This window comes from Prinia subflava, chromosome 9 (genome assembly GCF_021018805.1).
Source record: "Prinia subflava isolate CZ2003 ecotype Zambia chromosome 9, Cam_Psub_1.2, whole genome shotgun sequence".
In the NCBI taxonomy this organism is placed as follows: Eukaryota; Metazoa; Chordata; class Aves; order Passeriformes; family Cisticolidae; genus Prinia; species Prinia subflava.
In genome coordinates this window covers 34,179,299-34,203,686 of record NC_086255.1, presented here as the reverse complement: position 1 = coordinate 34,203,686, position 24,388 = coordinate 34,179,299, and the positions used below count along the sequence as shown (strand labels likewise).

Genomic DNA, 24,388 nt, shown 5'->3' with positions numbered 1-24,388 from the left:
AAAAGTTATAGTTCAAGTTTTCGGAGTGACAGAAAAATAAAGTGCTTCATGTCCACCTTGTTCAAAGAAAAACTTACCTTAGCCTAATGAACTCAACAGAGCAAATCCAGTAGGTGCTATAATGACCATGTCATAGAAAAGCATCCAATCCAAAACACATTTGAGTGTTTTAGCAGGTGAATGAAAACCTGAGGCTGGGAATGGCAGTTTTCAGGTACCCCGTTGTCTCAGCAGCAGCCAAACCACTGCAACTGAACACAGCACCTCTGCTGCACTCCCCAATCTGCTGCATGGCTGCAACCAGTGCCCCTCCCATGCTATCAAAGCAGCCTTCCTATTAATTTATGGATTTATTTGGTGTATTGCAGCCTACATCATACTTTTTCTATATAATCACTTTCCACTGTAGCTTTAATTGCACAGCGACACAAACACATGCATTCCTTCTCAGGCTGTACAGTCTCTGCCACTAAATCAGGAGCCTTTTCTGGAAAATGCTACATGCTAAATTCAGTTTCTCATCTAGCCACAAAGTATTTTCTACACAGAAAATATTAACAATTAAGGGGTTTGCTTTAACTTGAAGTTTTTGGTAAACATTACAAAGCGTACATTGCAAAAATACATTTAAGGGTTAAATCTGGTCAGTAAAAAATCCATAGCTTTTTACAATCCTCTCGTCTGACAGAATGGACAAGATTCCTCTTCTCAGAACTCCTGCTACTGAGAACAGAGTGCTCAGGAAATTCTTAAGCTTATTTTCTTTTATAATGAAGCAATTCAAACATTCAGGCCAGACCCTATTTTCTCAGAGACAAGACAAGCCTCTGTTTATTCACTATCATCAAAGTAACCTGGAAAGAAACAGAAGAGTTGATGATTTACTATTTAATTAAATCCAACAAGTGAAGTAGAAAACCAAACTTTTTTCAAGACATTGAGACGCAGGTGTCAATGAAAGATTTGCATCTGAGAAAAAAAAGTGACCCTGTTCCTTTGCAAAACTGGGTATTGGTACAGGACTGTATCTGTTTGCACATCAGAAAGGACAAAGAACCCAAGTGATCATAACAGATGGATATTCTCTCAGTTCCTCAACAGCAATGAAATGACTTGTCTCATTTCCTGCAGACTCGAGGTATTTAGGGACTGGATATTAGAAACCCTGAAAACTGCTTTCTAATATTCTGTTTCCCTAGCTGCCTGCCAAATACCCAACTACCCTACTAGCAAGAAATGTTACCTATCTCTGCTTTCTAGGAAAAATAATGTCTGAGATTATGTACCTGTGACAGCCTTAAAAACTGCTTTTATAGTTCCCCAGGACTTCAACAGAAAACCCCAGAAGACATCAGAAAACAATCAGATAATGAGAGACAGGGCTCTGGCAAATTTGTACCAGTTAGCAGCCACTGCTTTGTCCCTTCCTTCCTTCCTGCTCAGCTGCCGGGGGCTGAGCAGCCCTACCAGGAGCAGCCCCAGCACAGCACCCCTGGCTGGGACAGGTGGAGCCTTGCAACAACAGCAGCTTTCTGCTGGCAAAGCAGACATCCTGCTTTTTTATTAGCTTTGCTACTGACTGTTCAATACGAGAGTTGCTGTGCGAAAAGCCTTGATCCATGCAGACTTCAGCCATCCGTTGCTACATATCCTTTCTATTTCCCCAAAGGCATCGTGAAAATTCCTTTGTCAGGTGACCTCATTTTGACTTGTGGAGCTGATCCTCCTCAGACAGACTTCTTTATCTGTTGTCCTTTTACCTATCAGCCCTCCTGTCTGCTCCTTCTGAGGCGAAACGCATTTAAGGTCTGTTTTAAAGTGCGGTCTACCTGCGTGTTTTTCTTCACCTGCTTCTTGAAAAAAAATAAACGATAGACGAATTTTGTAAAATTTCAAACCAAGATTTAGAATTTAACATCGTGTCTGAAATCCTAAACCCTAGCTGCTGCTCGGGTGCAGTGTGGGGTGCTCCGGGGAGAGGGACAAGCTCTGCAGGGCTCTCCTCCCCGAAGCAGCGGCTCCCAAAGGGCTCCTTGCGGGTAACCCTGGTGCCGCCAGCATCGCCGGCTCTGAGAGGCTCGGCTCGGCCCGTGAGGGGACACTGCTCCCGGCCGGACGAGCGGCCGGGCCCCGCGCACGGCTCCGGCCGCGGGCTGCAGGAGCCGTCCCTGCGGCAGCGGCGGCCTCTCCGCCGGCCGCGGCCCCCTCACGGCGGCTCCGCCCGCACTGCGGGCCCGGCACCCCGCGGGGCCGCTGCCCGCCCGCGCCCGCTCGCCCCGAGCCTCGGCCCGCGCTCCCCGGCGGCCCCCGCCCGGCCCGGCCCCGCTCCCGGCCCCGCAGCCCCGCTCACCCATGGCTGGAGAGGAGGAGCCGCCGCCGCAGCCGCTCCCTGCGGGCCCGCGCCTCCGCCCGCCCCTCCGCCCGCGCCGCGCGGCGCCCCCGGCGGCGGGAGGACCCGCCCCCGGCCCTATCGCGACAGACCCCTCCCCCCCTTCCTGGGCACCGCATCAACGCCCCCGGCCCCATCGCGACAGATACCCCTTCCTGGGCACCGCCCCGGCCCTATCGCGACAGACCCCTCCCCCCCTTCCTGGGCACCGCATCAACGCCCCCGGCCCTATCGCGACAGATCCCCCTCCCGGGCACCGCCCTGGCCCTATCGCGACATCCCCCCCTTCCCGAGCACGCCGGCCCCAGCCCCGACTGCCCGCCTGGAGAGCAGCATCGGCCACGGGGCTGGGCAAGAGCGCCAGGGCAGCCTTGGGCACGGGAGCTAAGCCCCATCAGGCAGCACAAACCTGAGCCTTCTCTGCCCTGCTCTTGTAACATAAAGCTTCAATCCCTGGCATTTATTCCAAATAATAATTCTGTAGCATTGGATAACATGTATCAGAATAAATGATATTATTCTAGAAAAATCTGTGAGTTTAGTACCTTCAAAGGTAACATGCTGGGAATCAAAACTGGTATTTAAAAAATACAAATTTTGGGGGTTTGATTTTAAAAAGCCCTAGAAAAGAACCAAAGCACACTGAGCTGTTTATCAGCAAGCACGTCTGTCACGCCCAGATGGGATCTCAGCCGATGCTTACAGCATCCTAAGCACTACAGTATGCTTTGCTTAATAATTATTCTTTCCTCTCATCTTCTTGGGCAAGGTTAAGCAGCAACCTGTAAGATAAAAAGGTGTTCTTTACCCAGCCTCAGAGACTGCACAAAACAGCACAAAGGGTGTCACTGCCTGGGCCTGCAAGGAAGGACAAGGACAACACAGGGACAGAACACAGCCCGTGGTGACAGGGCCACTTCTTCACAGCCCCTTCTCATATCCACATTCCCACCTCTTCCACATCTCAATTTTGTTTGAGACTACCAGAGCAAAACATGGTTTCACCTGTAGACTGCTGCTCAGTCTAACTTATACCACATGACAAGAAGGAAGGATGTATTTTGTCAGTGGATAGGGAAATGTTCTTTGTTCTTTGTATTTGTTTCTCATGCAACTTCATGATGGGATGGCAATACCTCTCATTTATTTATTAAGTTTTTAATAGCATGCAAACCATTTTCTGGATAAGTCCTACTTGGCATAAGAAAACAGATTAGTGGAATCTTAAGATCTTTCTACACATAGATCCTAAACACAGACAGAAAATCTCTTCCAAAAAACTATTCTGATGTCACTACTATAATAAAGAGTATATTTAACCCTATTTTTTATATTTTGAAAGACCCAGAAGAGAAGCACAGTTGATGAAACCTATATTTTCATCTGAAAAAGGAGGCTATCCTGTCATCTTCTCAAATTATTGTTGTACTGTTCTAAATATTTGCCTTGCATAAAGCAAAGTATTAACAAAGTATAAACAACTTTAATGAAACCACCAGCAAACTTTTATTGTTTCAAACATTACAAAAAGGAGCAGCTTAAAAGAGTGAAAATGCCAACATTTAACGAGTTTGTCTACAACTGTATGTACACAGCTACTTGACATTGATCCAAGAGAAAACAAATGCTAACGATTCTGAAGAATCCAAAAAATTGATGTTTCCACCAGCAACCTTGGAAAGAAACTTCTCAGTCTCTTCAGTCTAGAATATGAGGTAGCATAAAGAAACGAACATAGATCTCTCAAGTAAAAGGTGTTTTCTGATGTTTATATGCCATCATCTTTAAAAAAAATAGAACCTGAGCATGTAAACTTCTTGGTCAGCCAGCTGCATGTCTAGTGTCCTGCGAAATCTTTGTTTTGAAGACTCAGATCAACTGAAAACAAGGGTTCTGCTATGAAGAATTTCACTTCAGACTGATCTGCTGAACACATTAGTTAGTAACAGGGGATTAAGTGACTCAGCATCACGTTTCTTCCTGATGTATGCAAAATTAAGAGATTAGAAATGTCATCAAGGGATCGTCACATTGAGAGGTTAATTACATTATGTATATAAATATAGACTTCAGCATTTTTAAAAGCAGGAGTAGACTTCAAAGCACAATGTGAGGCTTTGAAGAAGAGGAAGAAGTTTTTCTTATTTTTTTTTCCTCCAAACAGCACCACACAGCACCTTAATTAGGAATTCTAACAAATGGAGTTATTGTATGTAAACTATATTTTCAAGTTTTTAAAACCAAACTGAGCCCAGAAAACTGTGATTCAATACAACACAGGTTTACACTCCCTTCCTCTTCCAGTGTTTCCCCACTCACTTCTGCAGGTAACTGTTCACCAAGGTAAAAGAGAATACAGCAATATCCAGTAGTGGAAAGAACAGAGTGCTTCACATTTCTGCTCTGTCACAAGTAAGCTGGGTGCTTTAGTATTGCAACCATCAGCTTTCTCAAGAAATGGCTGTTATTCTACTGAAAGGAAACTTCCAAATAATTGAATGCTTCCTGATTTGGCTGCCTCCAGACCAACAGTGCACATCAGCACTGCTACCCCAATCACCAGTTATTTACATTAAACACCAGCAGAAGAAAAGATGCAAAGGCCAGTAAAACTTTCCATCTTCACACTCATAAGATGTTACACTTGTGGATACTTTCATGAGCCCCGGCTGGAAGATTCAAGATGTAGCAAGTTAAGGAAGCATTTTGACAACACTTTTCTTTCACAAACCCTGTTTGAATATGTGCTGGTGTGTGCAAAGAAAGCAGCTAACAAAGTTCTTTCCTGATTAAATAGGAAATGGAAACAGCAATAGCTAAAGCTTACTCAGTACAATGCCAGAGAGAAAGAAAAAATTACTAAGTCATCTGAAAGTGACACTATTTTCCTTTCCACCAAGATTATTCATGAAGCAGATGTGTTAAGGGGAAGTAAGCAATCACACTGACGTTAAGATGCCAAGAAACTCAAAATGATCACAAGAAAAAATGCAAAAACATTAAAGATTAAAAATTCAGGCCTCAAAATAAAAAAAAATTATGTCAAAGTTGACTTGCAAGTCAGCATTGACTTTTTCTGCTTTTGAAGACAGAAAAGGTTCTAAACCCATCCACTAGCTTGATCTCAAGTACACTTCTGGCAAATTTAATCAGCACATTTTGTGCTGTGTTGCCAATCACTGCTAAAAGTATAACCTAAATAATCAAAGATCTTCCTATTCTTATCTCAAATCTCAGCCTTACCTTTCCCCTTTCCCAAACCAGCGGGAGAAAAAGGATATCATTGCCTGGGACTGCAAATGGCAGAGGAGCTTCTCCAAGGGGGGATAGCAGCACAGCGATGGAACACAGCCCACCATGACCAGCTTGTGCTTGGCCCTTGTGATAGCAACATTCAGGCGGCGCCAGTCCTTCAGGAGGGTGCCAAGCTGGGAAACAAATGCCACTTGCTTTTATTTTTCCTGCTTATTTTCAAAGTGCACTCATTTTCAAAATGCATCCAAACTACTAAAATTGACTGGAGCAAAGTTAATAGGACCGACTTACATTCTCATCGATGCTGTTCCTAACAAAAGACACAATTATGATACTTTTGTCTCTTCCTTGGTATTTGTCAACAGTGTTAACTTCCACTCTGCTCTCTTTCCATTTTGCCATCAAATCAGTGATTGTTTTTAACTGATGCCTGTAGGGTGATATAATGCCAATGTCTGAGGGCTTACAGCCAGCCTGAATGAAGAAGAAAGCAGAGGAAAAATTTGTCACTGCAGTTGACTTGGGAAACTCAGAATGGTCAGAAAGATTCTTCTAATTAATTTCTTTTTTTAAACAGTGCTGCAAGAGATTGTATCTACACTAATGGAACTGTAGGTGTAACTAGTATTAACTAAAGAAGAGAGAAAACATCAGTTAGTGCAAGCTCCCCAGCTTTGTCTTAACTTAACACAAAGACAGATATCCTTGAAATCCTGATTTTCCTTTCTTCTTTAAACTGCAAGGTGAACACCCAGAGCTTCTGGTCTGTACTACTCCTGAAGCTGACTGCATGAAATAAGGAACAAAGGCAAACCCCCTCCCCTCCCTCCCAAGAAAGCCCTCATCTCTTAAAAGAGTTTGGCCTCCAGCTGATTTTTTGCATCTCAGATCCAAGCAGGCAAGGGACACTGAAGGGAATGCAGACCTCAGGCTCCCCACTACACTGACATGAAGCCAGTCTTCAAATTATCCTTAGATTATCCCCCAGAGAACTACCCAATAATACAGTCACCACTACTAAAGAAATGTAAAAATATTAGTTACCAAGCTCTCCCTCAAAACCATGTAATAAACTAACAGATACCTTAATAAATAAAGATGTGAGGAAAAGCACTATTTTAGCTTCTGTCATGTTGCTTATGCCACCTTTTTCTGCATGTTCTGGTGCAGGGACCTTTAAAAATACAAACAGAAATTAATGACTTTTGCTGTCTGTAATGGGGTAATGTATTCTGTCCAGAACTCACTGAGTTGTATGTGGATTTATACTAATAGCATTAATTAAAGAAATCAAGTTAAATGCTAAATTTTACTAAACAGAAGAGCTTGTAGTGTGAATTAACTTCAGAATACTGCATTTGCAAAACAAATTGGAACAGTTCCCAAAATGAGTTTCTAGCACTAGCTTGTCACCTCAAGAAACTGCCAAAGCTTAATCCTCTGACTTTGCAGTTCATCATTATACATCATAAATCAAAAATGGATATTTTCCTGCTGATAAGGTAAGAGAGCAAATTATATTTTACATGGGACTTTTACCTTAATGCTTTCCATACAACATTGTTTACAGTGAATTCTGTGAACTTTCTTCATTCCATGGCATAAAGGATATTTTTTTTAAATGTTTGAAAGCCTACATTTAAAGCTAAAGCAAGAACTATCCAAAATGGTAGCATTAAATTGAACTCCTGAGCTTTAAATAAAGAATTCACTGAATTTACCATTTCTTAGCTATTACCTCCCATTCTCTACCTCCCATATGAATGAGGCCCAGAAGCTCAGGATGTGAACTCTTGTCATTGCAGTGTCACAGTTTTGCAATTTTTTGTCTTTGCTTGCCTCTTGCCTTCTCTAAAGTTGAAGTAGCACCAAGAGCAATGAATGTGTGTTTGGAAGCCTCCAAACTCCAAGTGCTCAAGTTCTCTTCAAGCAGAAGAGCACAGTTAATTTCTGACCACACCAGCATTAGTGTAGCTAAAAACTATACAAAAATAATTTCAGGAAAAAAGTTCTAAAAGCTGTGTCATGCTTATGGTAACACAGGCTTACATTTATATTTCTCCTGTTCCCATAGGACACCAGCAGAACCACCAACAAAAACAACTGGAGCCTGGAAATTCTCAGAAGACTTGCCCTAAATCAAGGATGTCATTTTTCAAACAGCCAGCCCCAAGCTGTCAGAGAAGTGCAGACTGACACAGGGCTTGGCAGAAGAGGAACAAATAGATTTCTGATTGCTGTCACAAACATGTTGCATTGTTAAGCAGAAAACAATAGAAGCTTTTTTTCCTTTTTTTTAAAGGCCAGCATAATAAATGTAAAGCTTCCTGGTGGTGTCATGGTGTTTTTTCTTCTTCTTTCTCTCTGTTTGTATCCCTCCCCCCCAATTCTACTTCTTCATAAGCATTTCTTGGTTACACTATAAACAGTACAGGGGGAAAAAGCTACTTAAAGTCAAAGGAAATAAATGGTTTTGTTTATTGTCATGTTCATGGGGTTTTTTCCATTTTCCCCTCCATGACTACCACAATACATGGAGTTCTGACATGAAGTCCACAAGGAGAAATTATATTTTAGCCTCATGTCTATATAGGAAATAAAAACTTTCTTCCTGGCTCTACAAAGAGGACAGCTGTCTTACAGTTGAGATGGGCTTTCTAGGGAAAAAACCCTAAAATGGAACAGAAACTGTAGTTTTGTCATCAGTAATTTTGCTGTGATTACTAGATAAACAGTGTTTCAGCCAGATTCCTGTTAACAGGCCTCTTCCCTGGGACCAGCTGTCTGCTTTCCTGGGAAAGGGACTGCAGCTGTCGAGGCATTCCTGGAAAATGGCTCTGTTTAGTGCAGACATTTTTAGAAATTTCTCTAAGCCATCAGAGTAAACACTGCTTCTTTTTAGGACATTGAAGAGATTCTGTCAGAACTGTTGTAAAAAAATATGAATCCTGTACAGTGTCACAGAGAGCACAAAAACACTGGTGAGTTTTGACCAGGGTCAGCATAAAAGATCATCAGTTGATTAAATTATTGACAAAACACAGTATTAACAGGAATCAACACAAAATATGTTAAGGAGGAAGAAAGACTCAAATCATAATCCAATCACCAAGTACAGTGACAAGTACTAGAGACCACAAATAGGTGATTTACTTTAATAATTTATTTAAAAACTGATTTATTAATCTTTTTCTTCATGCATTTAAACTCTCCCTCACTTTTCCTGCAAGTCAGTTTCTTCGCAGGATTTTTATCCACACTAGAATTTTACTTTCCCAGCAAAATTTTGAGTCTCCATGAAAGGACACACCTAAACCAATTTATTCATCCCTTCCACCTTAATGTATGGAATGTCTGCAAACCTCCAAGGAGAACTGCAGTTATTGCTGCCACTGGCACACAGCTTTAACACCTCTGACCCTCAGCCAGTGGAAATAAGGCCATACCCTAGTCACAAGGACAGCCACACTTGGAGCTACACTTCACAGGAAAAACAAAGTTTAAAGTCCATTCAATATCTTCTGAAATAGTATCTAAATTCAAGTTTTCAGCTGTTCCCAGATGCAATGTTTCCAGCAGCAGTTGTACCACCCCTGCTCAGCTCTGCTGATGTTTATCAATACCAATGATGTTTTTGTGTGCTGCATACTTCATACCATCCTAGAAAAACACTTGCTGAAGTTCCCTGTTTGACCCTACAGTTTTACACATTGACTGTATTGAGAACTTGCCCCAAAATACAGTGTCTGAAAGAGCATCATGAACTTTACCTTCTCTGTGTTCAGAAAACACACCGGTGTGTCTGGATCAAGGACTTCCTTCAGCCATGTCTTTGAAGCATCCCCAAGGTCCAGTTTCAATTTCTTCAGGTTGGGCAAGTTTACAGTGGCATTTGACACCTTCTCTGAGCCACATTCCAGTTTGCCTTCATATACCAGCATGTTACTCAATGACATAATCTTACTAAAGATTAAAAAAAAAAGGCATAAAAATAGCACCATTTCAATCCCACATTAGGAACACAGTTTAATTAATAAACATTGAAAGTACCTATTCATTCTGTATTGCACAGTTAATTGGACAACAGCATTTTGATTTTGTTCCAGCCTTTTAAATAAGCTTTCACTCATTCCGAGATCCCTGTTACAACACAAAAACAAAAATCAAAATGTGTCAATCAGAACACTGCAAGAGCCTTCACAGAATTTGTGACTAGTGATTGTCCAGCAGCATTTTCTCTTACCTTGCTTCTGCATTCAGCACAAGTGGAGGCAGCTGCTGATGATCCCCCACCAGCACAAACCTCTTGGAGCAGAACAGTGGGCCCAGGCAGATGAGCTGGCTTATTTGGGAAGCTTCATCAACGATACAGAAGTCAAATTGCTTCTGAACAAAGATGGGGTGATTTACTCCCATGCAAGACGTTGCTACCACCGGCTGAAAATTGAGACACACTTCAAGGATAAGGCACATTTTATATCCTTTAGCACTGTGTTCTCCATATTAAAAGAAAAAAATATTTCCCATTAAAATGAACAAAACTGTAAAATCACAGAAATCAAATTATTAATCCTCGAAATCAGACCAGCACAACTTAGACATACATTGGCCTGACATGTTCTTTCATCAATTGTGTGTGACAAAACCAGCTTTAGAGCAGACTGTAGCAAACAACTTGTTCCTGTCGCCTGTTCAGAGTGATGCCACGCTCTATTCACAGACAATCCATGGAGTGTGCTGAAATGACTGCTGTGAAAAATCAGGTGGTTTGGGTTTTTTTTAATACTGAAGAGAAGATAACAACAGCAGCATAGTTCTTCCCACCACTGTGCTTCTGCTGCAATCCAAAATGACTAAAATAAGAAATGCTAAGTCATTCCCCTTATGACTGCAATCATTCCCCTGCAATACTTATCAATAAAAAGTAAATAGCACCTTTGGCATTTGGCATTTACTCCAACTACCAACAGATTTTATTCTTTCAGAGAATTTAATTTACAGCTGCCACTGACTCACATGACCCAGCTCCCATTATGGTTTATGCATTAGCATCCACACAGACAGCACTAATCTTTCAATCAAAAATAAGGGTTTGGCAGGTCAGCTCCACAGCATTCCACTTCCTCTTCTCCATCTGCTGATTGTACTAATGGCACAAGTGGGAGGGAGAAGGGACAAACAGCAGCAGTAGGTAAATAATGCTAAAGGATGCTGCAGCAGCCGGTTCACAAGCTCTCAGATAAAAGCACTGGAGTCTTTGGGGCTTACTATAATCATGAGCTACTTTGTGTGGAGAATAACAAAGCTTCTCAATTGCAGACTTAATGTAGGTCATTACTGGCTATAAAAAAATTGAAACAATGCAGAGGTTGAGTATCTCACTCAGCTCAGATTTCTTACAGCAGTACACACCCTTGGGTTGGTCTCCCTCTGCAGCATCCAAATAAAATACTAATGTAATTATCTTTAATAATTTGTAGGGCTAGCAAAAAACATTGTTCTCACCTGGCTATTATAGACCTCTTCCAAATCTGTTACAGACTTAATTGATCTAGACCTGCAGATTTCTTCTTCTGTATATTTCTGAATGTCTGGATGAACCTTCTGAGCTCGCCCCAAGCGCAAGAAACCAACTTTGAATTTGGCCAACTTCAGCAGGATATTGTCTACAGCCGTGTGTGTAAAACTGGTCAGAAGGACACTGAAGCCACAAGCAGAAAGAATTCTCACCTGATGAGTGGCAGAGGGAAAGAAGAGGAGAAGCTGTTAGCTCATCTGCAAGAACCATCCATCGCAGGTTTGATAAGGTGAAGAGCACAGGGGTTTGGAGAGAGCCAATAACAAGCATGAGAGGTGTGTATGAGTCTCCCTGGCCTCTGGAGGTAGGCAGCACCCTGAGGGTTCCAGGGCCAGCAGGCTCAGACTGCTGCAAACAGCAAGAGCCAAGAGCCTGGCTGTGCACTCACAAGGAGCTGCACTCCTAGGACACTGCAAGGACGAGCCATGCAGCCCACCCCTCTGCACTGTCCTGCACGGCAACTTAGCCACTAAAGGTTCAGGGGGACAGGCTCATCTGAAGACAGCAGCAGTTGTCTGCTCCCCAGCCTCCTCTCCCCCACGAGCAAGCAGGATAATACTGTTTTTTCATGAAAAACTCATTTGAGGCCACAGCCTGAATCCAGTATGCTCCTACAGTCTTTTCCTAGGGAAAAGAGAGCCACCAGCCAGAGGAGATGGCAGCAGACTGCACAAAGATTCAGCCCCACAGGTTCATACAATTTACAGAGGACAAGTTACTGGCTTCTCAAGGAAGCCTCTTTTAAACTCTAACTCAGGATCTGAAGATTTGCTGATATTTGGAACCAAAGAATTTTAATACTAAAGTAACACAGAAATGATTAAATAGCACACTTCAATCTCCTCCCTCCCACATATATTCCTACACAAGCAATAGACAATCCTACTCCACAAAATCCAATTTCGGTTCACCAAATATAGGTTAAGCAAAAAGAAGTGTGTTTTCTTCCTTGAAATTATACAGATACTCATTAAGCCATTAAGTGTCATTAAGCCATGGCACTACACAGTTGGTTTAATTCTATCCTCTAGTCTCACCCAAAAAGTTAAACACCGAGGTACATGATCTTACTAGAGCACATATTGTAGTTGTTTTTCCTGTTCCAGGCATACCCACAATAAGTGTGTAGTCTTTTGAAAGCAGCACTTGTTTCATTGCTTGTTTCTGAGGCTTATTTAGACCTTTCAGAAGAAAAAGCAAAATTAAATTACTACACTTCATCATAATTGTAATAATTACTAAAGCCAGAGCAAAATTATAATTTCCTCCTTCACTTTAATAGAGACAAGAACAGAGCAAAGTCTGCAGGTTCTAATGAAGATGTGACATTAAACATAAGACACCAGATAAGTAGTAAAGGGTCTGCACTATGGTCCTACAAATAAGTCACTGAAGACATTTTTATTTTTAGACTTTTTGTGACTTTTCTAATATCTTAATTGACCTCCTGCATATATTGTGTCTAGGCACTGTGTTTGATCATACCAGCTTCACATTCAAACACACAGCTCACAGCAGGAGTGGCACATACAGCAGCATGCTGTTTAGAACAAACATTACAGCAGAGCAGGTTTGCCCCAGCCTGATGCAAACAAGCAGCATGTTTCAGCTATCTGGACTAAGCAAAGCTCAAGCAAAATATGACTTCAAACTGAGTTTTTATAAAAAATTCAATTTGCTCTAAGAGAACTCAGTTAAATTTATGTTTTCACAGGCAACTGTCAGAGAACAAGGAAATATTTCTACCAAATACAAGATACTGCCTCATACCTAAACAAGTTTTGTTTTTAAATAAGTGCCACAAAGCATGACACCACAGAGCTGCCAACAAGCCAGGATGAGTGATTATACAAGTGAATGTTTCCACCAAAGCCCATGTCCCTGCTCTCCCTCAAGGTCAGCTTCCTCCGTCCCAAGGGCTGTCTCTGTTCACTCCTTCTGTAAAGGTTCCAGAGATAATCCTATGGCACTCTGAGTGCAACTGCATGTTGCTGCCACTAGCAAAAGCAAAATAAAGTGGTGAACCAGTATCTGATCTGGTCTTCCTGTGATTAAATTAATCTTCAGCTAGTTGGAAGACATGCAAGGCAAGAACTTGGTTTTAATTTTTAAGCTGAAAACTATCAAACTATCACTGGACCCCAAAGCAGGAAAAACTCCTTATACTGAGCATGATAAATACTTTGGCTGTAGAGACATACTGTTAAGCAGAGTATTTTGGAGAAAGTCACTTTGTACCTTTTAAAATATTTGCAACAGTTTCCTTTGCTTCGGGAGGCAGGACAGAGCTCAAGTGCTGAATAAAACGAGGTTTCTGGAAGTCAATTATCAAGTTGCGGAGCCTCTCACTGTGGATAAAAATAAGACAAAACTGAGTTACAATAAGAGTTTCCAGCTGAGAAACTTTATCTGAAAATACTGAAAGCGTGAAATTTATTTGATTTTTCATACCTGACTGGGGAATCTTTCATCAATTTAGAAAGATTTTTAAAAGGGATTCCTGCACCAACGTCTCCTTCATCGTGATCCAACCTAAATATGGTGTTCTTGGGGAGGTTTGACAAATTCCTGAAGGATGACAAGAACATGGATAAAATAATTTTATCAGCCATATGTTGATTAAAGACTTATTACTACATGTTGAATTATATCTTCCAGAGATCCCAGAGTGAAGCAATAGCTAATTGTAATACACTATTAACTGATCTAAAGAAAGCATGATCCCAATGAGGCATAATAAAACATAAGCCCAATTTAAAGACAATACAGACTGAACAATGAAAGTTACTATTGACATGGTAATCACTGTATCCATATAGATTCATGCTAGAGCTGTAAGTAAATAGAGTTTAAACGTGCTTTTATTCAAACAACCTGGTTAAATAGACAGGCATATATACTGAGCAAGTACTGACAGTTTCAGTCAAGACGACAATTTCTGAAGGGTACTACCCCAAAGCCAGTAGGAAAAGTCAAGACATGTCACAGCTTTCCTCAAGCCTGTGCCAGTGTGTTTGCAGACAGACACTTTTCTTTTTATCCTATTACCTGCCCAACAAACAGGAGACTTTTGTTCCACTGACTTCTCTAACATAGCCAGTAGACAAACCAAGCAAACCCTTCTCCTCTCCACTCACAACCACTCGATCACCAACCAACAGGTTTGTTCCAGGAATGGCACCATTTCTACGCTGGAAAAAATGTAGGTACTGTCCCTCGGAAATTTCGTGCACTTCATCAACTCTGATCATGTTTCCAACACAATCTCCAGCCTTCTCTCTGAAGATATTAAAAAAAAAGGGAATATTTTAATATTAAGATCTTCTCTATAAGAGAACTATTAAGAAAAAACCCCCACAAGTTAAAAAACCATACCACCCACAACCAACCACAAAAACCAAACTACAAAACAAACAAAAGGAAGGAAGGAAGCACCATTGGCATGAGTTTAGAAATTATAGCTTACCTCTCCAAAGAAGGTATCATCCATATGTTTTTATAGCCCTTTTTATGCTCTCCACTTTGCAGCTCCAGGGTTAACATCAGATACCAGAGGCTGAAATACTCTAGGTGAGAGGGTTTCAGGTGCTGGGTCTCTCTGTCAATGACAGGCACCAGAGCAGGAGGAAAGGCCACACCAGCCATCTTCTGCTCCACAGCTCTAGGAACAGAACCAACCACAGGAAAGGCTCAGCCTGGATCCTTTTACACCTGCAGCTCCATATGTGCACAACAACAATCCAAATATCTACTGTAGCATACCAGGCAGAATAACTTATCATGGCTTGAATAAAGGTGAATCTGTATCCTTTGTTCAGATGCATAATCTTTTATGAGTAACTTCACATCATCTCTATGATTTTGAAGGCAATAAGCTAATCAAAGACCAAATAAAGGCATTTCAAAGATAGTAATGTATATGTTCACAGTCGAACTTTTACTCCTTTTACTGTAACATACAAATATTATTTTGATATTTAGCTAAGCAAAGAGGATTTAATAGCTAAAACACAAGCAAACTTCAAGTCAATTTATTTCAGAACTAAATATCAGTAGACATCATACCCAATCAAGTATACAAAACACAACCAGAGAGAGAAAAGCTTATTGAGAAGTAAAAAACTACCCAGCTATAATCCTGCTATTGCAACAACTGTGTTAGAAGCAGGATTTCACAGAAACATCTCATGTATCCTCACAAAGCTCCCTCAACATACACTTTTACCACTAGAATTTTAAAACAATCAAGCATTCTATTTCCACAAGACCACGCCAAAGGCTCTCCTGCTCTAACATATCTCCTTTGATCTCTTCCCTATACAATTTTGGTTGCTTTTTGTGCAGCATAGAGTCTAGAACTTGTAACAGTTGTTAAAACATTTCAATAACCCTCTGTGAAGATTGCTAACTATTTATCTGGAACAGGAGATGCAGTAACACTTCAGCAGAGTAGTATCCATGTATTATTTGTGTCATACAGGGAAACAAATTTCTATGGGGTGAACCTGAAAAAGTTTCTCCAGCCAGAACTCAGGCCCAAAGATTGTCTCTTTCAGAAAGCTGCAAGAATATAGCTTTTCAAACAGATCTGCTTTTATCATCATTTGTTGAGACTTATCTCAGATCCTGTCTTGCAGAAAGTGTACCTGAGCAAACATATTAAATCTCTGTGACATCAGGAGCTGAATTATAAAAGTTGTAGAGAAATCTATGGAAGATTCATTTGCAGTGGAAAACTCCTCAACATATACAAAACTGCCAACCATAAAAATGAAATTGTTATATCAAAAGATACAATTATTCAATCTCATTTAAAAACATTACTCAGACTTTTTTTTTTACCTGCTGTATAGAAAGCAGTTGTGTGTTTGGGAGCAATGTTTACATGCTTGACTGTCATCAATCACAGGAGGCAAAGCAGCAAGCTGTGAATTCTGCCTTCCCACATCAGATTTATAGGTACTGTGTCTTAAGTAGAAGGCCACATGGTTTCTTAACTTCATTAATTCTGTCAAGAAAAGAATAAACTCAGCTAATGTTTTTGTTGGTAAAAATTTCTACCTCGAAACAGATTAGCTATCAAACTTTTTAGTCAGCTAAGCACTGATTATTCACAAATAGCAAAGCCCTTGCCCAATATTAATAAAACAACAGCATTTTTAACATAAGCTTAGTAACATTGTAACAAGTGAAGCATCCCCCCCTCAAGTACAGCTGTTTTCATAAAGTAAACTTTACAGTTATAAAGAAAGATTTTAGTAATATTTATGAGAATTATGGTTTCCAGAGAAGGGGAACAACTTTACCTCTTCGGTCCATTCGAGCTCCAGAAACAGGATACATTGTACCAGTTTTTAGATAAAGCAGAAACCCAGCTTCAGGGTCTGCTCTCCGCTCTAAATTCAACAATGTGTACAGAATAACCTGCAAACATTATACACAAACTTATTCCAATATAGTTGTTGTGGTTTAAGCCCAAACAGCAATCAAGTACCACATAGCTGCTCTCTCGCTCCCTCACCCTTGTTGAGGGTTGGGATAAAGACAGTTTAAGATGGAAAAGCAAAGCCACACAGGCAAGCAAAGCAAAAGAAGGAATTAATTCACAGTTTCCTGTGGTTGGGCAGGTGTTCAACCACCCCAGGAGAGCAGGGCCCTATCCCATGGAATGCCTTGGGAAGGCAAAGCTCCATCACTCCAAGCCTTGCAGTGCCCCCCACCCCTCCTCCTCCTCCTCTCCCCCACCTTAGATCCCAGTATGATGACCAGCTACTGGTGTGGAACAGCCCTTTGATCCTGGGCTGCTCTGCCCTGGCTGTGTCCCCTCAGTCCCACCACCCCAGTCTCCTCCCCAGCGTGGCCCTAGGAGAGGCCTTGGCTCTGTGAGCGGGGCTCAGCAACAGCAGCAGCATCTCTGTTCTCAGCCTGTGTCCAGCACCAACCCAAAACACAGCCCACGCTTATCTACTGTGGAGAAAACTACTGCTAACCCCAGTCAAAACCAGCACACTATTAAAACCAAAATACATTCTAAACTGTATTTAGCTCTTCCACAGTTTCCATGGCTAAACAACCATTATTATCACAAGTCTTCTAGAGGCTGTAAGTAGTAAAAGCTTGACCAAGGACTTACATTAAAAGGCATCTCTAAAACCTTATAACAAGCTATTACCTCTCTAAATCAGGCCAACTATGTGCAACTATGCATAACACTAGTTTCTGAAATAATTTGCTTCAACCTAAAATTTGAATGTAGTAAGAAGAGACTAAAGAATGAACATTTCAGCATAAAACCCAGAAGTGTGTTTGAAAGAGGTAAATGTATATACTTTTTACAACTCAGTTCACTTTCATTTTATACCAGCAGCTTTGGGCATGCCAGGATGAGCCATCCATGAATTTAGATTACAGCACATACAAAGTGCCTCATATTCATAAGACCTAAAATAGATCACCTAACAGGAAAGTATCCACAGCCACTGACAGTGAAATTAGAGATGTGGTGTTTGTACCTGACTTCTGTGCTCTACAGAGTTTGATTCCTTGCCAGACTTGAGCTCTAAAGGCATTATCCGAGACTGTACTCCAGACTGGCAATGGATTTTTACCCTGGCTGTAACATCAATCTTTCCCTTCAACCCAAACCTGGGAGACCAGATATTCTCTTCAATGTCCAAGATATCTACAATCTGTATCTTAGCAGACACATCTTCGGTTTTTCCACCATTTGACCTAGGGAGAAAATTAAGCCAGAAGTAAACAATTTCCCTTAATTATTAATATTTAAACATTAAAATGTGTTGCAACTGAAGATATAATATTTCTGCATTACAAGTGCCCTTTAGGAACTAACTTTAGAAATAAAATGCATCGAGTCTCACTCAAACAAATGTTCCCATTAACAGAGAAAGCAACATATCAGAAACTAACTATTGCTATTCGTTTTTGCTATTCAACTAAATTTCAAAGTTAAAATGAGTCTTTAAATAGTTTTTAATAGCTTTTGGTCTTTTCTCAACAACCACACTCTATCATGCACTTGACAGTTGCATACAGGTTTTACTCAGACCCGCTGAGTTTCATTTCACTGAAACTTTCACACCATATGGTTATTACAATTAACAGCAAGAAGCCACAGACAAGAAGAGCTCAGCAGCAGTTGAGTAAAATCCCCATTTCACCAAAATCTTTTCTATTAGTCAAGAATTCCATTTGATTAATAGTTTCACATTCTGATTTGTAGTCTTGCTCAGAACTACAGTAACTCCCAGTTCAGTCAGCAGCTCAAGTATCCCTGCTCTTCCACTCCCTCAAAGCTCTGGTTTGTACCAGGCTGGTCACAAGGATTTGAAGTGAGTCAGTTCACCCTCAGGCCTCCTGTCTTGCCCAGCACTCTCAGTGGCAGCTGAGCATGCAGCACCAGGTCAGCTCTACGGTCAGTGAGGCCATGAACGAGCTCCAAACCACCCAACACATGTGCATAAGAAGCTCTAAAAATTTCAGGCGAACTAAACAAGAAATACAACATAGAATGGTTTAAACTTTTAAATCTGGCTTCTTACAGTTTTAGTTGCATTTTGTTTTGGTTTGCTGGATTGTGCATGAAGTCTTCCGCCCACTTAAAAAATGATGGCAAATATTCTTCTACTTCTTGCATTATTTGTGCTTGTTTCAGATTTAAGTGATACCTAAAAAAAAAAAAAAAAGAATTTAAGGAAACAAAGTATTACATCTGCTGCTGGTACTAAAGAGATTTATCTCAAGTAGCAACAAGATCATTGGAAGTAACTGTCAAGCTTTTATAAATGTTCATAAACTGTAGATAATGACAGTTTCATAGAGGTTCAACTCAGCTCAGAACTATTAAGTGAACATCTGTTACAAGGGATATACTATATCAAAACATCCATTTCTGATGTAACCTTTGAAACAACAGGTACAGCACAATGAGGGCATCAGCATGGCAGATGCGATGAAACAAAATTAAGTTTGACTGCAGAGAAGGAGTACCAGACTCATACACTTAAAAATGGCTGTTCATACAATTCATGCAACATTGAAAAAAATTAAAAGATCATTTGCTTTTAGTCTGGATAGCCTCATCTTCTCCTTACACACATTTTGACAGAACACGACACAGAATCTAATCGTGTGGCATTAGATAATTCAGTGCTGGCAAACACTGGCAATAATGTCATTATTCTACAGCAACAGAGAAATACAAGTGAATTTTGCACAAAAAGAGTGCAAACGAACATGGGCAGCAGAGTTATGCAACTTAATTTTCAATCCCAACAAACAATAGCCTACATATGCAAAAAAATTTTGCAAATTAACAATTTCACAGAGGCCCAGAGGGACATAAAGGCCTTTAAGTAATCTTAGCAGCCACAATTCAAAATATTATCTTCATAATAGAACTAAGAGTAATAAATCTTACCACTACAACTTTAACTTCTGACTCATATGAGGCTATCAGATACTGACATTGCCCAACATACAATTTAAAACAGTCTAAATATAATGATTTTTAATCTACATAAGTAGAATTGTATTTTAATCAAGTCTGCAGTAAAATGTTACTACTAACAGCTATTCATATTCCCATTTTCTGATGGAAATATTAAGACTGTTTGGCTAGCATTTCTATCAGCTTTGCTGAGAAAAGAAGCTAAAAGTCTTCTAACAACTGAGTTTTTAAGCAACCTGATAAAGATATGAAATTATCAGACATTCAATTCTTGGTCAGTCACAGGGTTCTAGGTTCATTGCTGAGGATCATAATTAACCATTTGTCCCATTCAAATCAGCTTTGGGAGATGCCTGGAAATCTAATGTTACAGACACAAACACCACAACCTGCTTGGCCTGAAAGTAAAAAAAAAACCTCCTGACACACAGTTACTCCAAAAGACTAGTTCAGATCTATAGAAGTAGCTCAGCAGGGAAGGCAAATCAAATTATCACATAGGGAATTATCTTACTAAAAGATCCTCGATTTCCATTAAGCAAAATTGTGGCAGAACGGTAATCTCTCCTGATACCAGTGCTACATTTTTTAAAGTATCACTTCATCTGCTAGTTAAAGAACACAAAAGACAGCTGTAATGCTACTTACATTTCTTTGAGATATTTTTGTCCATACACAATTTTATTTGCTAGTTCTTGTACCTTTTCTGGTCTCAAGTTATTGGTTACTGACTGCTGGAAAACGTCATGCAGAATTGTACCAACGAGCATCTGGCGCGAACCCGCCTCGGAGCCCTGCAACACACGTTGCCATACGTGAGGATTTATGCCACTTCATGCTAGTTTTCTGTAAAATTTCTGGATTTTATTTGCTGCACATCACAGCCTGCACTTATTTAACTACAAGATCATGACAGCTTTCACCTCAGTGATGATTATCTAGTCAAGCCTGCCTATGAGAGCAGCTGAATTGGAATGGATCTCTCCTATTGCTTTATCTCTCACGTTTATCCCACCCCTGACAATGTCAGGATATAACCCCTACATGATTGGCAGGTGAGAAACAAAGGCACAGATTAAAATGAAATTTGAGAAAGTTTTGCCTGTGGCCATTTCCTAATGTAAATACATACCTTTGGAATCTTACACATATTTCTTGCAGGAAGCAGTTTCCTGTGTGTTACCAGCTCACAGGAAAATCATTCCATGTATCACCAACATGTCTCAGAAACCCACCAGCAGGGCTGGGCTCTGGACACTCACAAGAACTGAAAGTGGTAGTAAATTACGTTTAAATGAGTCATCACCAAACTGGAAACCTGAACACTGTGGTGTTATGGATCTCTTACAAACCAGTCACTTGTGGATTGCACTCACAAGCAGCTGGATGGTGTTATCCAAGTCAGGACCGTGTGCATTGTCCCAGTTATTTTATTCCCCTTACTCCTCTAAAAAAGGGTTGAAGACCATTTCACAGTCTCAGTCTCCCATAGTTCATTTTCTTGTTTCAGTCACAGGTTCCCAGCCAGGCTGTTTACCACTCCATTAAAATTTCCTTATTCGTTTGGATTTATATTCCGATCATGTCTGGAAGTTTTCATCAGCTGGAACTGGTAGCTGTTGGGTCTCTATTTATCAGCATATTTCTCATACATCAGCAAGGACATTACCACTAAAACTTCTCCTCTTTCCAAGATCAAGCAGCTGGATTCAGATTCCAGGGTTAGCCCAGACCAAGTATTAACTGAATTCCCTAAATTTTTCAGAAGTTCTTAACTTGGCCAGGTGGAGTTATGTTTTCATATGGATGGCAAGAGGCACATCCCTCACATAGGATGCATATCCACACAAAATGTGGCAAGAGATTTTTTAAAAAATTATCAGAATTGTAAGTGGAGAGACCAGTTCTTTAGCCCCGTAGCTGTATTAAGAGTACTGCATTATTTCAGGTGCAGTTCTCCAAAAATAAGAGAAGCTCAACTAGAAGCAGTTTCCACCCCAAACTACTCTGTGTTGTAAACATTGCGAATTGCTGATAATGACATTTTGCAATACAGCCTCACAGGCAGATTTAGTAGTGAGCTAACCCACCAGTGCCAGTGGCACAGTCCCTCACTGGCAGTGTGGAATCAGCACTCACCCTGAAGCGCTCGCTCAGCACTGCCCTCCTCATGCAGCGAATGCTGCTGGAGATGGTGGTGCCCGAGAGCAGCAGGTCAGGGTACAGCACCAGGTATCCACACTGGGCATTTATCACCCAGGTGCCAGAGCTGCACTCCCCTTCCAGATGGACAATGTCCCCTGGGACAACAGGCACAGACTCCCTGCAAGGGAACACCCGGACACAATGATTTGCAAATGACAGACACAGGGTATAAGAAATAACACATTAACAGAGCAGATTCCACATTCCTTAAAATGCTGGGTTGGGTTTTTTTAAGAAGCTGACCTGAAGAAATCCTGACAGTGAATAAAGGCATTTTTACAATGACAAAACCTGCAAGGTAGCAATACCACTCAACACATATTACCTGACATTACCAGGTCTCTCAAGACGATATCCATTATGCTAGCATGTTGATAATACTACATTAAACAAAGATTGTTTCAGGTTCACTTTTAAGGCTGTAAAACTCAGCTCAAAGACAACACAAACAAAATAGAGTTAGTAATCCAGTACTTCACTCTCTTTTCAAAAAATCTATGTATCTGTATGGATTACCAGCCATTCCTCAGAATGCACAGTTCTGTATTTTCCAGTGAGGGAGATGCTGTAATTGTCAGGTGTTTCTCAGGGTCGCTTCCATTTCTCTGGATTACGCTGACTTCCAGCACACGGTATCTGTTGTTCAGCCCATGCTTGAGGATTGTATCAGGCGAGTCAGCCGCTTTCTTCTGAAAACTGAAGTAAAAGCTTATTACAAAGACAGAACACCACGCTATTTGAAAACAGCCAACATACATACAAAAAGAGGGAAAGCTTCAAATATAAACCGAATTTTACTCCTCTTCGATTTTTATAAATATTTTGTTTGGGTTTTTTTTCAGTTCTGTACAGCCAGAGTGTAGGAAATCTCTACAAGTATTAAGCAACTTGGTATTTACTACAGTTAGTGCTGCATTTTTGTGTCCAGATATCCGTAAGCACTTGCAAGCTAATTATAACTGTACTGCAAAACCCTGTGCTTCTGAGAAAGCTTGTATCTCCCTGCACGCACGAACTCCCACAGTCACACAAATACCTCGAACACGGAGGACTACATTTTACCGATTACCTGAAGCTGATTAGAAAACTGATGTTCAAGGTTCAGTTTCCAATAGCCAAAACACCAGGCAGAGCGGCCGAACCTGCCGCAGTCCTGTCCCCGAGCGATGCCTGGGGGAGCTGCGGGGCGGGCGGGGCAGAGCCCGCTCCGGGCCCCGCGGGCCCGTGCCCAGCGCCAACAGCCCCGGCAGAGGGGACTCACGGCTTATCCGCGGCAGTCCCGAGCGCTCCCCACCTCTCGCCCATGCCCGAGGAAGGCCGGCGCCGCCCCGTCAGCCCTCAGAACCCCATCCCAGCTTCCCGCGCCCGCAGCCGGGAGCGATTTTAAAGTTCAAACTCCCCGCGCTCCCGGCGGTCTCCGCCCAGCTGGAGCTCCCCGCACTCGGCCGCTACCTCTCGGCCATGGGCAGGTTCCGTGCGGCGCTGGGCTCGGCCTGGCCCGGCCCGGCTCGGCTCGGCTCGGCCCGGCCAAAGGGACGCGGCGGGGGCCGGCGGTTCCCGCGCGCGCGAGCCGAAGGCGCGAAGCGGCGCGCGGCTCCTCGCGCCAGCGCTCGGGGAGGGGCGGGGCCCGCGCCGTGAGGGGCGGCGAGGCAGAGCCGCCTCCCTCTCAGCCGTGCCCGCGGATAATCCGCACTTTTGTCAAGTGCTGCCCCACCCCGACCCCACTTCTGCTACTGGTGCGGGGTACGGGGTAATGCCGGACGTGCCTTCCGCTCCCAATTCGCTAATGGGCCAACCTGAGCCCCAGAGTCCAACCTTTCCCCTCAAAGATGCGTGGTCGCTGGTTTGCTGAGATAATTCTCATGTTTCAGATGTACAGGTTTCGCTCTGCTGCTAAAACGACAGTTTTGGCCCGTGGTTAGACATCCCAACAGAAGGATCAAGTTCAATTTGGTGAATTTTAAAAGGTGAGAACATTCTTAAGTTAGCCCTTTCAATTTTATTTGGGATAGTCCTAAAATATATGCAGTAAACTACATTAATGTTGCTTCCCATTGCAACTTTATTCTTTAAGAGAAGCTTAATTATCATTTAATAGTTGCCTGTTGATATTATTAAATGCAGTCATAATGTGGTGCAACATCAAGAGATTACATAAATGCTTTGAACACTTGCTAAACCTGTGTGCTGTAGTCTCTTTCATGTTGCCTATACATCTCCCATACACCAGGAAAGAAATATCTCAAAAGAGTATGTTCATGAAGTGGGCTTTAAATATCTTTTGTAAGTTATCTGAAGGGCAACCAGTCTGGGGAATCTCTAGGGAGAGAGTTGGACACAAGTGTTCTGACATCAGAGGTTGTGAAAAATGTTTTCAGTTTTAAGAAACATCAGCATTTTCCAAGTATAAATGTGTAAATTCAGGAATTTGTATTAGAACCCTTCCATACAGTGTTAAATTCTATTTTGAAAAGCTGATTCTGAAAATACA

At 41.6% G+C, this 24,388-nt stretch overlaps 2 protein-coding genes across 6 annotated transcripts in view; both read right to left on the bottom strand.

Annotated features, from left to right (window-relative positions):
- Positions 1 to 2,454, bottom strand: part of RUFY2 (RUN and FYVE domain containing 2) — a 28,621-nt gene extending 26,167 nt beyond the window's left edge. For 4 of the 5 annotated variants that reach the window (XR_010081362.1, XM_063406392.1, XM_063406393.1 and 1 more), the window contains exon 1: positions 2,351 to 2,454. Coding sequence is in view for 3 of the 5 variants with exons in the window: in XM_063406392.1 (XP_063262462.1) it covers positions 2,351 to 2,354 (4 nt within the window). In the remaining 2 variants the exon portion in view is untranslated. Of the gene's footprint in view, positions 1 to 77; positions 2,307 to 2,350 lie in introns of those variants that run through there. The other variant, XM_063406394.1, reaches the window with a different exon arrangement.
- Positions 2,455 to 3,871: 1,417 nt separating this feature from the next.
- Positions 3,872 to 23,452, bottom strand: DNA2 (DNA replication helicase/nuclease 2). The gene is made up of 21 exons (XM_063406387.1): positions 23,350 to 23,452; positions 22,414 to 22,593; positions 21,832 to 22,015; positions 20,341 to 20,486; positions 18,785 to 18,910; positions 17,735 to 17,954; positions 16,529 to 16,646; positions 16,065 to 16,230; positions 14,689 to 14,883; positions 14,271 to 14,501; positions 13,674 to 13,790; positions 13,461 to 13,570; positions 12,294 to 12,403; positions 11,150 to 11,374; positions 9,888 to 10,081; positions 9,695 to 9,784; positions 9,415 to 9,607; positions 6,729 to 6,818; positions 5,936 to 6,118; positions 5,671 to 5,817; positions 3,872 to 5,074 (listed from the first exon to the last, which is right to left on the bottom strand). The coding sequence occupies exons 1-21, from the start codon at positions 23,358 to 23,360 to the stop codon at positions 5,018 to 5,020; spliced, it is 3,093 nt and encodes a 1,030-aa protein (XP_063262457.1). The 5' UTR covers positions 23,361 to 23,452; the 3' UTR covers positions 3,872 to 5,017.
- Between the last annotated feature and the right edge of the window lie 936 nt (positions 23,453 to 24,388).

Excerpts from the sequence above, each read along its gene's own strand:
- DNA2 (XM_063406387.1), bottom strand. Across the intron at positions 18,911-20,340 it reads CAAAAATATCTCAAAGAAAT|GTATCACTTAAATCTGAAAC; the intron begins GTAAGTAGCATT and ends TTTTTTTTTTAG. Across the intron at positions 5,818-5,935 it reads GGAACAGCATCGATGAGAAT|CTTGGCACCCTCCTGAAGGA; the intron begins GTAAGTCGGTCC and ends TTTGTTTCCCAG.